This window comes from Rhincodon typus, chromosome 25 (genome assembly GCF_021869965.1).
Source record: "Rhincodon typus isolate 14 chromosome 25, sRhiTyp1.1, whole genome shotgun sequence".
Taxonomy (NCBI): Eukaryota; Metazoa; Chordata; class Chondrichthyes; order Orectolobiformes; family Rhincodontidae; genus Rhincodon; species Rhincodon typus.
In genome coordinates this window covers 40,380,013-40,398,749 of record NC_063356.1, presented here as the reverse complement: position 1 = coordinate 40,398,749, position 18,737 = coordinate 40,380,013, and the positions used below count along the sequence as shown (strand labels likewise).

Here is an 18,737-nt window from a genome sequence, read left to right as displayed (position 1 = left end):
ATGGTGGATATTAGACTGTCAGGAGAAGAAATGAGAAAGAGAGAGAACACAAAGGGAGAGAGGAAAGAGCAATTAGTGAAGAGACAGGGTTTCATGAAAACCGAAGAAAAAGGAACTTGAAGCAAGTTGGTTTGGGCTGAGGAATAGGAACATTACTGTTTCAAATGAAGACACTACTGGCTGAGACTTAAGAGTCAAGGCAATTGGTTTGCTCATTTAATTCTTAAGTTTCAAGAGGCAGATATAAAAGTTTTCTTTATGTGTTTAGAGCAAGTGGCAAAACAGCTACAATGACCAGTCCAACAATGGCCCTGTTTATTGCAGAGTAAGCTTTTGGAGAAAGTGCATGAGATCTACTGCCTCTTATCTGAGGAAAGTGCCACTGATTCTGAGGCAGTAAAATGGTTATTTTAAGTTCACACTAGTTAGCTCATCCTCAGTATTTTCTGAGAAGCTCACTGAGGTCAAGGAAGCTGAACAGCTGCAGAAGAAAGTGTGTGACCTTTTCTCTGATGTGTGCTTACATGATCCATGGCCACAGAAGCTCAGCCTGTGGAGGCTAAGGTGGCATGGCAAGCTGAAGACTCACTGGTCTAGTTACCTTAAACCTTTCTCATGAGTACTGAATACAGCCAAGGAGGCATTTGTAGCAAGCCATCAAGCTGGCCCAGTTGTAAAAACCTTAGCTCAGACTGTTCACGCTGCAGCTGAAGCTGAAGCAGTCCCCAAATGTTACTGTATTAAAAAGAAGGTGCTGAGGAGCAAATGTAGACCCATCTCACAGACTTGTAAATGACGAGTGCACAGTGATCCATAAGTAATGGTGTCCTGTGCCTTGTGTAATGTGCCTCGAAGACCTCTGAGTGTACAGAGACGCCTGGGAACTGTATTTAGGGTAACTGGAAACCTTCTTACAGAAAATACAGTCAGCTACCAAATGAGTAATCTCAGAAAGAGAGAGTTTGTAAAGCCCAAGTGACCTATCTAGGACTTGTAATGGGGCAAGGACAAGTCCTGTGTAGAGGAGCAAAGGTAGAAATAATAGCACACTTCCTCATTCATACAACGAAACAGGAAAGCACAGTGTTGTTGGGAATGTATGGGTGCTCCTGAAAGTTTATCCCAAACTACAGCTGTATAGCTGTGCTGCTAACACAAAGCAAAAGTAGTATTGACTGACAAATGCCAAACTGCTTTAGAAAAGCTGAAGACTAATTTAATCAAGCGGACCTGTACTTACGGCTTAACAGCTTGAACAAGCATTTAAAGTAGACATCAATGTGAGTGCCATTGGGTTAGGGGCTATTCTTCTTCAGGAGATGAATCTGGAATGGAGAGTCCAATTGGGTACTTCTCAGAAAAACTAAACAAACATCTGAGATGGTACTCCGCCATAGAGAAGGAAGTTGTTAGTTTACTACTGGCCCTCGAACACTTTGAGATATATGTCCAATATGGGTATAGAGAGACCATAATATACATTGATGACAACCCGCTAATATTTATAGAAACATTTAACAGCCAGAAAACCAAGTCATTCTGCTGGAGTTTGTTCCTTGAACCATACCACTGAGAAAACACACTGCTGAGAAAATAAACATAATTGCAGATATCCTGTACAGAAGTTAAAGAGACTCAATTGGAATTGAAAAGTTAATATTGACTGAGTCTAAGAGAGTCAATTTGTGTGTGAGTGTGTCTGTTGTTTTTAATATATTCAAGTCTTTATACATGAATCTCATTTCATTTGTCTAGCAGGGCAAATGTTATGACAATAGGTTGGAAACCCAAATAAGACAGGCATTTTTAAATCTTGATTCCAAAATATGATTTTACAAAGAAGACTTCTATGCGGAATGTCATGAAACTGTAAAAAAAATTCTGATTGGGAGTACTGGGAAGTAATACCTAAAGGTGTCAAAGAACATTTAAACTGACAGGACTGTGATCACTTCTGACCACTAAGATAATGAGGGTCTGACCATTCCCTGCTCAATAGCATACCAGCCCCATGGATTTTGTCCCAGACTGCAGACACAATTTGTGTTTTCCCTGTACCAGTCTGGGTTGAAGTATTAATGTGCTATGAAGGTCACAGTCAAAGAGTTATTGCCTAGTTACTCCTGTGATGCAGGAAAATGCCCTCTCTCACTTCAAGTGCTGTAATCCAGTTAGAAAAATGAAATGGGACAAAGGAACTACAATCAGCTACAAAATCAAGAATCTCAAAAAGAAAGACTGTTCAACCATCAATTTTATGCTACAGGTAACCACGACCGCAATGATCACAATATTCAACTATTCACTCTTGTGAATAACTGAGAAACTGATCGTAAACCTAGTTTCTTAACTTTTACCTATTTGGACTCACCTCTTATTTCTAATCTGTGTGCACATGTTGCATACTCATTCATCTCACATTTAGTAATTAGATTCACCTTTTTTGTTAATTCAAGAATGCCTGGTTAAATTGGCTCCTTTTAACACATAAGTTAATTTCAGTCCAGAAGAAAATCTTCAGCAAAGAAGGGACCCTTTTAAATGTAGGTTTGTTGCAATCAACTGAGCAGTGCATGGCTTTTGCTTACAGCAGTTGGGGAGTTGGTAAATGCAATGGTTTCTGATAAAATGTCAAGTTGTCTAAAAATGGACATAATTGATGCTGCAAACTCTCTCTATTTTTGCAAGTTGCTGTCAGAAGCTACTCTTTTCTCACAAACTGCAGGAATGCAGTGTGTTTGAAAAATAATCAATGTGAAAGTGGGCCTTACTGATTGAAATATGAAAACGCATTTTAAAAACAAAGAACTCAGTATTAAAATGAAATCTTAGTGCAAAGATCTTTCACTGTGTTAGCACATTTGTACGTACTTAATTTATTATCAATGTTTGAAAGTAACAACAATTCAATATTACATCAATTTTATGATGCCATCAAAATTAAGAAGCAGTTGCCTGAGGTGCATCCACGCATAGAGGTTGATGTTGCAAAATTTTGTGAAACTGGCCTCTTCTAAATTTCATAGCTTGTTGCTAGTTCCAACAGAATAAAAAGCAGTCAGCAATCAATAAGTATTTCATAAGAACATTAGAAATAGGGACAGGAACATGCCAATTGGCTCCTTGAATTTTCTTGGCCATTCCTGGCTTATCTGATTGTAGCCTTCATTCTTCTGCCTTCCCACACATTGATTTTGACACTCATGTGGATCAAAAAATCCAGTTAACTCAGCCTTAAATATATCCAATAATCAACTTTCACTACTCCCCAGCGGAGAGAGTTCTTGACCTTCCTCCTCATCTTCATCTTAAATGGGAAGCCTCATTTTAAGGCCCCTCAGAATATTGCAGGTTTCAATAAGATTAACTCTCATTCTTTGAAAATCCAATACCTACAGGTCCAACCTATTCAATCTTTCCTCATAAGACAAGCCCTTCAACCATCAAATGAACCTAGTGAACCTTTTATGAACAGCTTGCAATGCAAGTATATCCTTCCTTAAGTAAAGAAAACAAAATTGTACACAGTACTCCAAGTGCAGTCTCACCAATGCCCTGTAAGTGCAGCAAGACCGTTCTACTTTTAAATTCATTCCTCTTACTATAGATGTCGACATTCCAGTTGTTTTCCTAATGACTCGTTTTACCTGCATGCTTACCTTTAATGATTCATGTATAAGGAAACCCAGATTCCTCTGTTCCATTATATTCTGCAGGCTCACTCCATTTAAATAATATTCTGCTCTTTTATTCTTCCCACCAAAGTGGAAAACCTGACTACATGCAAAAAAGGAGTCATGCTCAGCATGAGGGATGTGGTTTGATGGGTGAAAGAGGTTGCAATCTGGTTGGTGGTCCTGGAACTGCAGGAGTCAGAAGCAAGTGTGAAGCCTAGAGCTATAGGGTTCGAAGGTGGCAATCAGCTTGGGAGCCTGGAGTTATAAGGGTTGGAATTAAGCTAGGAATGGGGTTTAGGGAGTAACCCAATGGGTGAAAGTTCAGGGGGTAGGTGCAACACTGATTGACAGAGTGGTTAAATGGGGATGTAAGATTTCTGCACCTCCTAGCACCATATTCAATGGAATTACTCAGGTTTTTGGTTGACAGGCAATCTCCAGGCTAGATTACCCTGAGTCCTAGTCGTGATGGTGATGGAAACGGCTGCCTGAGGGAAAACCAGTCTTGGAGAGTGCACCTGAAACTGACTCCAGGCTGTTTATTGGTATTAACAAAGGATACCTTTTTCTTGTTATTACTAATTATGGTAAGTGCCACTGTTTTCTCCTGTTGCTTTATGACCTTAGTGTGTGCTCAACAACAAAAGAATTTGCTTGTGGGAATTCTGTCCAAAAATATTCAGGAGAACTGCTTTAAACAGATATATTGTGTATATCTTGTTGAACCTATCTGACCTCTTATCTTCCATTTATAAGATGTACAGTGAAACAGTGACGAATTTATACATACCATAAAGCTGGGGTGGCTCTGCAAGGCAGTATCCATCTGAGAGAGCTAAGTGGTTGTGTGCAGCCATGTTGGCCTCTGACCCTGTCCAGTGTTTCATTCATGTACTGTTTATTGTTTGGGTTTTAAAACAAATTCCTTGAAATGGGCTGTAAAAAGAAGAATACCAGTCATAACAGATGTTAATTATTCAAATTTGAAATACAGCAACAATGAAGATGTAAGTATTATCATCAAAAAAGTTTAGGCTGTATACCCTGCACCATACCTACCCATATGTAATTGCCACACAGCAGTAAGAAATCAGTAATGATGGTATCTTCTTATTCTCTGAATCTACACATAAAAATATAAAATAATGAAGCATATCGTTCATCAGAAACGATTCTATCAAAACAAACAATTGTTGTATGCAAATCTATCAAGAAATAGTATGTAATTACATTCGAATGGCAGTATTATCTTGCATTTTCCCTCAGTGGTGAAGATTTTAACCATGACAATTATCAGATTAGATTTACTTTTTCCTATTTATATTTTACATGCGTTTTGTATTGCTCCATATTATCACAAGTAACCAGTCTTCTTTATTATGTGCTCCTAATTGATTATAGATTGCATTCAGATGGAATTTGGTTACATTCCAATTTGACATGTTCACCATAAAAATACCACAAGTTATAGTAAGAGAATGTATTAAAAATGCTAATTCACAGGGTGCATGGGTTGTTGCAAGGTCAGCATTTAATAGCAACCCCTAATTACCCAACAAGAAATGGTGGTGATCCACTTCATGAATTGCTTCAAAAATGTTGGGTGTGGTAAAATCCACACCGCTGTTAGGGAGAGATTTCCAGGATTTTGATTTCATGACAGTGAAGAAATGGTAATGTAGTTCAACATCAGAATAGATTGTGACCTGGAGGGAAATTTGCAGGTGGTGGTGTTGTTGCTGCCCTTACCCTTCTAGGTGGTGGTAGTCAAGGGTTTGCAGAGTACTGTTGGAGGTACATTGGTGAGTAGCTGCAGTTCATCTTGTTGATGAAACACACTGCTGCAACTGTGCAACAGTGATGAAGGGAGGGAGTGTTTAAGGTGGCAGACGGATTGTTCATTAAGCAGGCTGTTCTGTCTTGAATGACAAAAGCAAAGTACTGTGGATGCTGGAAATCTGAAATTTAAAAAAGGAAAATGCTGGAGGAACTCAGCAGATTAACAGTAAAAAAAAGTTAATGTTTTGAGCCCAATATGACTCTTTATCAGAACTGCTCTGAAGAAGGGTCATATTGGACTCGAAACATTAATTCTGTCTGACTGTCTCTCTCTCTCTCTCCCTTGCTCCTCTCTCTCTCTTTCCAGAGGTGCTGCCAGACCTGACTTGAATGATCTCAAGCTTCTTGAGTTTTGTTGGAGTTAAACTCATCTATTATAAAGCAGATAGCAGCAGGACATTTAGAAAATGATTACATCATCAGGAAGAATCAGCACTGTTGTGGTGAAAGGGAAATTATATTTGACAAACTTGAATGAGTTCTTTAAAGCTGTAACGAGCAGGTTGAATAAAGGAGAACCAGTACATAGACTGTATTTGGATTTCCAAAAGCCATTCAATAAGGTGCCACTTAAAAGTTTACTGCACAAGGTAAGAGTGCATGGTATTGCCCATGATATTTTAGCATGGGCAGAAGAATGGGTAACTAACAGGAAACAGAGATTTGGGATAAATAGGTCATTTTCAGAAATGATGGGTCCTTGTCATACTGTAACTATTGGAGTGCCATAGAGTTCATTGCTGGGGCCTCAACTAATTACAATATATGTTAATAACTTGAACATAGCCAAATTTGCTGATGATACAATGATAGGTGGAAAAGTAAGTTGCCAAGAGAATACAAGGAATCTGCAAAGGGATATAGAAAGTTAAGTGACTTGGCAAAAGATTGGTGGATGGAGTGTAATCTGGGAGAATTTGAGGTTGCCCATTTTGGCGGGAAGAATAGAATAGAATAGAATATTATTTAAATAAAGAGACTCTAAAGAGTGCTACAGAATAGGGCTTTGTGTGTCTTTGCATTTGAATCACAAAAAGTTTGCTTGCAGGTACATCAAACATTATGATGGCAGATGGAATGTTAGTCTTTAGTGTAAAGGGGATGGAGTGCAAAAATCAGGAAGCCTTGCAAAGCTGCATAATACATTGATGAAAATGCACTTGGAGTACCATGTACAGATTTGTTCTCCCTATTAAAGGAAGGATACACTTACATAAGAGGTAATTTTGGGGCGGATTCCTGAATTGAAGAGCTGGTTTTATGAGGAAGGGTCAAAGAAGTTAGCCCATGCTCATTGGGATTCAGAGGTGATAACATATGAGATTATGAGGGGACTTAACAGGACAGAATCCAGAAGGCTGTTTCTTTTGTGGGGAAGTCTAGAGGTAAAGGGCAGAGTTTCAAAATCTGGGGTCTGAAATCTAAGGTGGTGATGAGGAGAAATTTCTTCTCTCAGAGGGTTGTTAGTCTTTGTTACTCTTCCACAGAGACCAGTGGAGGTTAGGTTATTGAATGCATTTAAGGCTAAATTTTTGATTGATGAAGGAGTTAAAATTTGTGGGAGACAGGCAGGTAGGTGAAGTTAAAGCTACAGACAAGTCAGTCTTGAACTTGGTGAATCATGGAACAGGTTTGATAGACTAAACAGTTAGTATTTCTGATGATCTTATAGTCCAGACACATGAAGAGTATCCATCGTTCCCCTGATTTGTGCCTTGCAATTGGCGGGTGGGCTTTGGGGCAGTAGGTATGTGATTCAATTCTGGCAGAATACCCAGTCTCTGATCTGGTCTAGCCAAAGTATTTATGTGACTGGTACAGTTATGTTTATGATAAATAGTATACTCCAGGAGCACCAGTATATGAGATTTGACACATAACATCATTGCATGTGAAAGAGAACTTGTTAGACTCTTTTTGGAGATGGTTGTGACCTAGAACTTGTGTAGCATGAATGTTACTGGCCACCCATCAGCTCAAAGTCAATATTGCTAACATCCCACCATATGCCCCATTGTTTTATTCTCCAAGTTGTTGTGAATAGAACCAAATATTGTCCAATTGTCAGCAAACATCCACATTTCTAAACTCATGCTGAAGCATTTGAAAATAGTTTAGCCTAGGAAGCTGCCAGGAGAAAATCCTGCAGCAATGTCCAAACTGATGATTGCCCTTTGACAACTTCAAACATTTACTTTGTTTTCGATATAGTCCAACCAGTGAAGAATTTTCCTCGAATTGTCACTGACTTTAATTTTACTAGGGCTCCTTGATGCCACACTGGGTTAACTGCTGTCATGGTGTTAACAGCAATCATATCAAAAACTCCTCTTGAATCAGGCTCTCTGTCCGTGTTCCGACTCAGGCAATAATGAAGTCCTACTGGAACCATCAGAGCATTTTTCAGCATGTTCTTTCAAAGTGCTACTTCGTCACCGATGCTTTCCATCCCTTTGCTGGTGATTGAGTCTTGTCAATTTTTTCCACTCTAATCAAGTGGAACTGTTTCTGTTGTAATACTTCTCCTGCCCCTTTAGCTGAAATCAGTTAACTCAAGGATGATGAGTTCATTCTACAGGTGAAAAGTAAACATTTAGCTGTCCAATCTGATTCTGCACTGGTCACACACTGCACATCATATGGGAAAAATTTTAGATTGCTAGAATTCATTCCTGGAATAGGCATCTATATATAAGGAGCCCCATGCCTGCTTCAAATCCATTTCCTGAAAGCAGGCTGCTCTGAACTCCAGGTCAGCTGTATTCAGGATAAACAAACTATCTGTGTAATTCCACAAGAGCACAGCTATGGAATCTTAAATGTGAGTTTTAGTGGTGCAAGAGCATACCTTCTGGTTCCTCAGCCTTCCTGGTGACTGCTTACATCATACAAGTAGATTCCTTCCTGCTACCTCCTCCCGCTTCCCCTTCTGACTACCTCCCACCATCTGCAGGTCAGCCTTCATGATTGTCTCACATGTCTCCCATCCTTTAAACATCTATCTGAGATACACTTCCAGGAACAGGGTGACCTAAAATTTAAATCATTTTCATCAGTGAGCTGTATAAGTATACATAGTAATCCTCTACATTATTTCTCTGTATTTTTGAAGTCAAATACTGAGTATGTCTTAAAACTACCCATTTCAGCACAGTTATTGCTTCCTGTGCCCCAGTTTAACCAGCTAAACCTCTGCTATCCAAGTTCTCCCCTTGGTCTGCATCAACTACTTGTATTATTTGTAATAACTGAGCCATAAGAGGAGCCTGCTGTTTCTTGTTCTCCCTTTGACACCAATATAAGCATATCCTAAGCTGTTTATGCACAGAAATGATCAACTGTTCATCAGTCATGATACTGTTGAGCAAAACTGGAACATCGCACTAATTAATCCCTTACGGATACTAAGAGTGTTCCCTCTGGTATCTATTTTCTTACTTCAGTGACTTTGTTTATATTGCACAATCTCACAGTGATAAATGTCCTCTGTTCCAGTATTATACAGCCAAAATGCCCTCTGTTAATTCCTAAATTTATATTTTTGTCCTCATTATAGAGATAGATAACACCAATGAGAATTGTATAAACAAATCTATTTCTTTTCTCACTCAGTCAGGTCAGGTACAGTATAAGCCTCTCATTATCCAATTTGAGAACAGCACACATTGATGTACAAGTGTGATATTTCTGTTCTCCACACTTAGCATCTTCATTTCCTTTCTGACTTTGATTTCTACTTTAGTTTAGATAAGGAAAATTAGAAACACCTTTGTGCTGTGGGTTCATATCCATTGACACATACACATGACTGAGAGTGCCAAGGGCCATTTATACCAGGTAACAGAACTAGATGAGTGGACAGTGTACAAGCTTATTCCACTGCTCAGTCACTGGAATCAATAATAATACATTGCAAAAGGTATATGGATTGCATACTTATGTCAAGAATTTCAAGTTAAATTATCCACACTGGCCTGTTATATTTTCTGGTGACACCATTAATGGGAATTTTAGCAAAAACAGGAAGGTGCATTATTATCTGAATGGTGATGGATTGGGGAAGAGGGAGATGCAGCAAGACACGATATCCTCGTACACCAGTCGCTGAAAATAAAAATTGCAGGTGCAGCACGCAATGAAGAAGGCAAGTGGTATGTTAGGCTTCATGGCAAGGGGATTTGTGTACAGGAGCAGGGATGTCTTGCTGTAATTGGAGTATTGTGTGCAGTTTTGGTCTCCTCCCTGAGGAAGGATGTTCTGGCTACGGAAACAGTGTAGTGAAGATTCGGCAGAATGATTCCTGGGATGGCAGGACTGATGTATGGACAGGGACTGGAGTGGCTGGGACTATATTCATTACGAAGACTAAGGAAGGAATCTCATAGAAACGTATAAAATTCTAACAGGACTAGACAGGGTAAGGAAGGACATTCCTGATGACTGGGGAGTCCAGAACCAGGAGGCACAGTCTACGAATATGGGGTAGGCCATTTAGGACTGAGATGTGGAGAAACTTCTGCATCCAGAGAATGGTTAGTCTGTGGAACTCTCTTCCACAGAATGTGGTTGAGGCCAAAATATTGAATGTTTTCGGGAAGAAATTAATACTGTTCTTAGAGCTAAAAGCATCAAAGGTTATGGGGAGAAAGTGGGAACAGGTTACTGAATAGGAAAATCAGCCATGATCATATTAAAGAGCAAGATTGGCTTAAAGGACCAAATGGTCTACTCCTGCTCCTATTTTCTAGGCCTCTGTATGTTAATGATCAGCATTGTCAGACCGCCTGCCAACTCTGTCAAAATGATTTCTGAAAAAGTCACAGTCCCTATTTTTTCTGAAAATCTTAAACTTTTAAAGCCCAAAAAGGCTTTTCAATAAACAATACTGTGAACATATTTCATAAAATAATGGTCAAACATGTCAATGAATGGTCCTTTTTTTTACTGTGTAGATGAGTTTTTAATTATTTTAATTCTGTTTCTTGTTATTTCTTGTTTTGTACTTTCTTGGAGCGAATCTCGAAGACAGATTTCGACTGTTTATTCAAGTAATGTTAATCATGATCATTTTTTGAACAGAGATGCTATCTCTGTGTGTGTGTAAAAGAGGGAACACACAATTTAAATGATAGCCAGTGATAAGTGCACTGTTCAGTAGTTGTATGGCTAAGCAGAGGGCGCAGAATATGAGAGGCTAGACTGAACTAAAGCTAACCAGCAAATTTTTAAAGGCAGCCTGCACCTCTTCTGGGAGAGGTGCATTATGGCTAAAGCAGATTCTGGAAGTTACGAATCTGATATGGGAAACAGTAATTACATAACAGGGCAGAGAGTTGGCTACAAGATTTTCCAGTACTACATTGAAAGCTTTGTTTTGGGGGCTAAAGAACAGAAGCGATATCATCTATCCAAGGCCTCTCCAGACAAACTTTGAAAAAGCAATGGACCCAGAGAGCTGCAGTGGTAACCTGAGCAGTCTGACTCCTAGAACCCATATACAGTGCCACAAAATGTCCCGTGATATCACATAATTTGCCAAGGTTGATGAGTATATTTTCGAGTGTCATATCCCACCAACTGCACCACTAACCTCACACACTGCTCCTCGGGTAAGGCAAGGGGCAATGGAATCTGCCTCCTAATTCATACCTCGTGCTGTGGCGAGCCTGGTGAATTACTGCTCCCCGGACCTAGAATATCTAACAGTGAAGTGCCGTCCCCACTACCTGCCATGCGAGTTAACCTCTGCTGTCATAGAATCATACAGCATAGAAACAGACCCTGCAGTCCAACCAGTCCATGCCGACAATAATCCCAAACTAAACTGGTCCCACCTGCCTGCATGGCCCATATCCCTCCAAACATTTCCTATTCACATACTTATCTAAACATCTTTTAAACATTGTAACTGTACCTGCATCCACCACATCCTCTAGAAGTATGTTCTGCACACCAAATACTCTCTATGTAAGAAAATTGCCCCTCATGTCTTTTTTAAATCTTTCTCTTTTCACCTTAAAAATATCCCTCCTGGTCTTGAAAGCCCCCACCCTAGGAAAAAAACACTTGCCATTCACCTTATCTATACCCCCAATTATTTTATAAACCTCTATATGGTCACCCCTCAACCTCCTATGCTCCAGTGAAAAAGTTCCAGCCTATCCTGACACCAGTCTACATACCAATCCCTGCAGAAGTGAAGAGTGCACTTGATGAAATAAATACTGCTACGAATAGACTTGAGATTAAATACCTTGATGAAATATAATCGGCTACAGATAGACTTGAGATGGAATACCTTAGGGCCTTGCTCATCATAGCCAGTGACTTCAACTAGGCGAACCTCAAGAGTGTGCTATCAAAATGCCATCCTGTACCACCAGAGGTCCGAACATCCTTGATCATTGCTACACAACCATCAAAGATGTCTACCACTCCATGCCCCGTCCACACTTTGATAAATTAGATCACAATGCTGTGTTCCTCCTCTTGGCTTACAAGCACAAATTGAAATGTGAAGACCCAGGACAGAAAGTAGCGCGATACAGTGGAAGAGCTTCTATGAGACTGCTTGGAATCAGAGGACTGGTCCATATTCAGGAACGTAACGGTCGGCCTAAATGATAATGTCACTACCATTACAGACTCCATCAGCAAGTCTAGAAGACCGCGTGCCAAAGGAGCTAATTTGAATGTTGCCCAACTGGAAACCATGGATGAATTGGGAGATCCATTGCCTACTGAAGTCCACGCATGAGGCATTCAGGTCAGATAACCCTGACCTTTACAGGAAATCCAGATACAACCTCCATAAAGCCATCAGAGACACCAAGAGGCAATCTCTGACTAGGCTAGAGACCCAAACTAACTACACAGACACGTGCTGCTTCTGGCAAGGTGTACACAACATAATGGGCTACAAAGCAAAGCAGAACAAAATAATGAACAAAATGATATGCTCAATGCATTTTACGTTCATTTCAAATAGAAGGTCAGTGAGACGATGTCACCTGCCCCGACAGCCTCATTTGCACCTGTTCCCTCGGTTACTGCAACAGACAGCAGATTGGCCTTCCTGAGAGTGAACACATAGATTGGCCCAGATGGCGACCCGGCTGTGCACGTGACAGATGGTGCGAGTATTCACTGACATTTGTAACCTCTCCCTACTATGATCTGAAGTCCTCACTTGCTTCAAGAAGACCACCAGCATCCCGGTCCCAAAGAAAAATCATGCAGAGAATAAAGGACATTAGTGAACCAGATAGGTTTTTCCTTGACAATCAGCAATGGATTCATAGTCATCATTAGATTCCTAGGTCCAGATATTTATTGGGCTCAAATTCCACCATCTGCAGTGGTGGGATTTGAACTAGGTCCCCTGGATATTACCTAGGTCTCTGGGCTAACAGTCCAGCAATAATGCTACTAGGCCATCACCTCCCCATTGAGTGTGCCTCAATGACTACCAGCCTCTTACTATACCTCCTGTACGGTACATGACTGTGTGGTCAAACTCCTTCCTAACTCCACCTACAAGTTGGCTGATGTCACCAACATTGTAGTCTTAAACAATGATGAGACAGAATACAGGAAGGAGACAGAGTGTTGGTGATATGGTGTAAAGATAACAATCTCCCCCTCAACATCAGCAAAATGAAAGAGCTGGGCATTGACTTCAGGAAGCAGAGTGTAAGGCACGCCCCTATCTACAACAATGGAGCTGAGATGGAGATGGTCGAGAACATCAAGTTCCTGGAAGTGATGATCACCAACAATCTGTCCTGGTCCACCCACGTTGATGCTACTGTCAAGAAAGCACAACAACGCCTCTACTTCTTCAGGAGGCTAAGAAATTTGGCATGTCCGTAATGACTCTTAACAATTTTTATGGATGCACCATAGAATGCCTCACTCTGTCTAAGCACTCCATGATCTGTATGTCTTTGCCTGCTATGATGTGCCTGTACTACTCGCAGAACAAAGTTTTCCACTGTACTTAGGTACATGAGACTACAATAAATCAAATCAAGTCAAATCAAGAAAGCATTCTATCTGGATGCATCACAGCTTGATATGACCACAAGAGGTGGTGATGACCTAGTGGGATTATCAGAGGCCTATTAATTTGAAGACCCAGGTAATCTTCTGGGGACCTGGGTTCGAATCTTGCTGCGAATTTGAATTCAATAAAAATCTGGCATTAAGAATGTAATGATGACCGTGAATTGATCATTGGAAAAGCCCATCTGGTTCACAAATGCCCTTTAGGGAAGGAAACTAACATCCTTACTTGGTCTGGCCTACATGTGACTCCAGACTCACAACAATGTGGTTGACTGTTGACTGCCCTGTAGCCAATTAGGGTTGGCAATAAATGCTGCCTAGCCAGATATGCCCCCATCCCGTCAGTGAGTTGTTAAAAAAACTGCTCTGCCCAGGACTATAAGAAACTACAGAGAGTTGTGAACACAGCCCAGTTCATCATGCAAGCCAATTTTCCATCCATTGAATCCATCTACACTTCTTGCTTCCTCAGGAAGGTAGCCAACATCATCGAAGACCCCTCCCACCCTGGTTACAATATCTTCGGTTAGGCAGAAGATACAAAAGCTTAAACACACATACCAACAGAATAAGAACAGCTTCTTCCTTGCTGTTATAAGACTTCTGAATGGACCTCTCAAATTTAAAATTTAATGTTGATCTTGCTGTTTGTGCACCTTTTCTGCAGCTGTAACATTGTATTCTTTGCTCAGTTCTATTATGCCAGTACACTTTGTATGGTATGATCTGCCTGTACTGCATGCAAAACAAAACTTCTGTTGGTACAAAGTTCAAGGCTGCTGTCCTTTCTCAGGATGATAGCTTTCACCCTTCCACCGCTGTCACTCTGTGTCTTTACTGAAGCCTGTCAGCATGCCAACATATACTAACCTAGGTACTTGTGACAATATTAAATCAAATCAAAAATATCCCCAACACTCATCTACCAAAAGTTTTTACTAATCATGACTCATAATTGACTGTTACATCTTCACTTCATTTCTGTAGACTTGGTGCTACTCCAATGCTTCACACCCACAGGTCACAGTTTGCTCACACTACCAGCTATTCAGCCAAGATAGCCACATCAAGACATCACAACCAACTTGGTGACATACTTGACTCTCACTTGTAGGAAAAGGTGGAATATGACTGGAAACATAGGAGACAGTGGTCATTAGCAAGGCCGTGGATAAGGCTGTGCCAAGCAGCAGGGCAGAAATCAAGGAAGATGAAGATAATCTCATATTTAACCCCTTTCTCCTCATTAAGAATGTAATGATAACCGTGAATTGATCGTTGGAAAAGCCCATCTGGTTCACTAATGCCCTTTAGGGAAGGAAACTAATATCCTTACCTGGTCTGGCCTACATGTGACTCCAGACTCACAACAACGTAGTTGACTGTCAGCTGCCCTGTGGCCAATTAGGGTTGGGCAATTCCCCCTTATCCCACAGTCTCTTCTGAGTTACAAGCTGTACTTAGTGAAAGCATGCACTTCTTAATTTCTTCCAACTGCCACTATGACTTTATCCTTGTGTTGTTCTCCTTTCTGCTATCCAACAAGTGCAACCTGACAGGTGCTGGTGCAAAAGTGAGGCTCAACAGTACGAAGATGGTCATGAAGAAAACCATGTGATTCATTCCTACGCTCACAGCTTCGAGTGATACTGTAGTTTTTTTTTCAGAAAATAGCTTAAGTGGGATCTGCACATGGTGTGTGTGGCCTGTAGCCAGGACCAAGGACAATGATAGTCAGATATCAGCTCACTGGAGGATGACATTGTACACAATTGCCAGGTAACTCAGGCAAGGAGTGATGATGCCGGTTACACAGAAGGTTTCTGACAATGCATAACAAACTGTTTGGTTGTGCATTGGCAGCTCTGCATGCTTGAAACCATGCAGCCAATGTCAAATGGAGTAATCTGGAAATAATTTGGCACAGAACTTTGAATATATGGTGAAGCTCCTCTGCACAGTGAGAAAGTGCTGCTAAGCTCCATCATAATACTTGCAGGCATGATTCAGTTTTCATTGTAGAACAAGCAGAAACCACCTTAATGTCTGGCTTAGAAGCTCAAACTGAAGTCATACAAAATCAACTTGCTGCTGCATGGGCTCAGAGCGTTGCCAACAGGCTGCATTTGCACATGTTCAAAGATATTACATCAGTCCAGGAAACTGTCCTCCAACAGACAACCAGGATTGTTTTGGGAGACTAACAGTGTCTTCTTCAACCATAAAGTTGCTGTCCTTCCTCAGGATGATAGCTTTCACCCTTCCACTGGTGTCACTCTGCCAGTGTCTTTACTGGGACCTGTCAGCATGCCAACACAACCAGCCCTTGTGCAGTCTGAAACTAGATTTGTGGGGCTGAAGATGCTCAAGGTCAACTTACAAGGTGATAAACAGTTTCTCCCACAGAAGGTCAACAGTCTCCCACCAGCCAAGCTGCAGGCATTGGGGAAACACTAGGTGAAACAAAAATACCTGAAAGTAGGCACTAAGGGAATATACAAAGATGACCTCTGTACACAATATGGGATGGACTGAGATGTAACTTTGGTTTGAAAGCTTATTCTGTGGTGGTTTTTATTTCATCATTGTGGACAAGTAGATGCTGTAATAGTAATAGAGGAAAGGTTGCCTACAGGAATTTGTATATTAGTAATTGAGGTTCACTGATATTATAGTCAGATGAGCTGATCACAAACAGCTCAGTCAGAATGGGGTTGTCTCCTCCATTCTTCCTCCTCCCAGCCAACTGATGGCAATGGCTGCACACATAATGGAGCAGAGCCTGATGGACCTTGGCACCTGCGCTGTCATGTATACAGGGTTCCCCCCAGAGCAGCCGAGGCAGCAGAAACATCCTAGTGTTCTGCTGTGTGCTCCAGCTTCACAAATCATCTGAATCCATAGCCACTTCTTCCCTTTATCATGATGAACCAAATGCAGATGTCCAACAGACTACCACAGAATGAAAACATCATGACCTCTGTTGGGATGGTGCATCAGATGCTGTGAAGGGTTGCACACTAACTGCATCTCCAGGAAGTAGAACATCGCAGAGTTGACACATGGTCCCACAATATGACATACATGTGACCAAAGGCACCCTTTTCCAAGAGGAAACCTACAACACTGTGTGCGTATTCTGCCTGGTTTAATTTGACAAGAGAGAATGAAATGTATTCAGCCCTCTTGCAATTCAAAGCCTTATTGATCTCCTGATACAACAACCAACTGAGGTATGTTGCAAATATCATCTGATCCAGCTAGAAAGGAGTCAGATGATTAAAGTGCATGACTGCTGTCACCGTTAGGGCCAATAAGTGCTGCCTTTGTCTAAGGTTGGAGTTAAAATGGGAGGGTGTGGGGTAATTCTGAAATGCCCAAGCAGGCAATTCAGTTGTGTAAACTGCCATGAAGTCTGATATAATAACTGAAACTGGCATCAACCAAGACACAGAAGTGACAACAGCAAGCACAGGCCTGTTGATCTTACAAAAACCTACTCATTAATATCTGGCGGATTGTGCCAAAATTGGGAGAGCTGTCTCACAGACTAGTCAAGTAACAGCCTAACATAGTCATTCACATGTAATCATACCTTACATCCAATGCTGCAGACATCACCACCATGCTTCCAATCTCACCCACAGGAGCAGGGGTTGGGTGGTACCTCTGGCTTGGGCCTCCAGCCCTGTGTCCAGCCCCCATTGAGGGCATAGTATCCTTCCTAGAGTCCTGATGTAACCCCTGCCCTGGGCCCCACTTAGCAGAGGTGATGGCACAGTGCTTTGGAGACCTTAGCATTGCTTCTGGATCCTATGAAGTGTCTCATCACCAGGCCAAAGAAAGCATGGAAACCTCCTGTAAATCTACCTCTTATCATTCCAGCCCGCCCCAGCCCCGTCAACTAATGAATCAGTTCTCTTCAGTGTTGAATGCCAGTTTTTGGTGCACTGAGTGTGACACAGGTACTCTGAGAGTGGGACTTCAATGATAACAACACAAATGATCAAGATTAGAATTAGAATATCCTTTATTGTCATGTGTACCCCAGTACAGAAGTACAGGAGTATAGTGAAAAGTTTTTACAATGGCTGCCTCTAATGGCGCCATCTTAAGTATAAGTGCATAGGTACAAGTCTTGGATACAAAAGAGGAATCGAAGGAAAAACAGTAGCATTACTTAGTGTCTAAAAAATAAGTTAGGAATGAGATAGTTAAACATAGTTAAAGGATTGATATTACGGTCCGGTAGAGAGTTTCAAATAACAGCAGTTCAGCACATGGTCTGAGAGCCTGTGCCAGGCTCCTGTCCAACAGCTGACTTGCTCTGCTCCAAGCCTCCAGTCCACTCCACACCAGCACTCAGCTGCAGCAAAGCAAGTCACACTGCTCCAGGCCTAGTTCCCCTCGCGCTGCTCCGAACTCACTTACCCTCGTGCTGCTCCGAACTCACTTACCCTCGTGCTGCTCCCAACTCACTTACCCTTGCACTGCTCCGGCACTCACTTACCCTCGTGCTGCTCCGGGACTCACTTACCCTCGTGCTGCTCCGGGACTCACTTACCCTCGTGCTGCTCCGAACTCACTTACCCTCGCACTTCTCCAGGACTCACTTACCCTTGTGCTGCTCCGGGACTCACTTACCCTCACACTGCTCCGAACTCACTTACCCTTGTGCTGCTCCGGGACTCACTTACCCTCGTGCCGCTCCGAACTCACCTACCCTCGTGCTGCTCCAGGACTCACTTACCCTCGCGCTGCTCCGAACTCACTTACCCTCGCACTGCTCCGGGACTCACTTACCCTCGTGCTGCTCCAAGCCTTGTTTCCCCTCGCACTGCACCGGACTAACTTTCCCCTCACTCTGCACCAGGACTTACTTCCCCTCGCGCTGCACCAGGACTCACTTCACCTCGCGCTGCTCCAGGACTCACTTACCCCTCGTGCTGCAATGGGACCGGCTTCCCCTCACACTGCACCGGGACTCACTTCCCCTTGCGCTGCACCGGGACTCACTTCCGCTCGCGCTTCACCAGGACTGACTTCCCATCGCACTACTCCGGGACTCACTTCCCCTCGCGCTGCACTGGGACTCACTTCCCCTCGCGCTGCTCCGAGACTGACTTCCCCTCGAGCTGCACCGGGACTCACTTC

The 18,737-nt window shown here is 42.0% G+C and overlaps 1 protein-coding gene across 1 annotated transcript in view; it reads right to left on the bottom strand.

The window, feature by feature from the left end:
- LOC109931675 (bile acid receptor) overlaps positions 1–18,737 on the bottom strand; it is a 152,145-nt gene that overhangs the window by 66,295 nt on the left and 67,113 nt on the right. The window contains exons 2-3 of the mRNA XM_048612082.1: positions 4,737–4,800; positions 4,468–4,613 (exon numbers count right to left, since the gene is read on the bottom strand). Coding sequence (XP_048468039.1) covers positions 4,468–4,564 — 97 coding nt within the window. The 5' untranslated portion in view covers positions 4,565–4,613; positions 4,737–4,800. The remainder of the gene's footprint in view (positions 1–4,467; positions 4,614–4,736; positions 4,801–18,737) is intronic.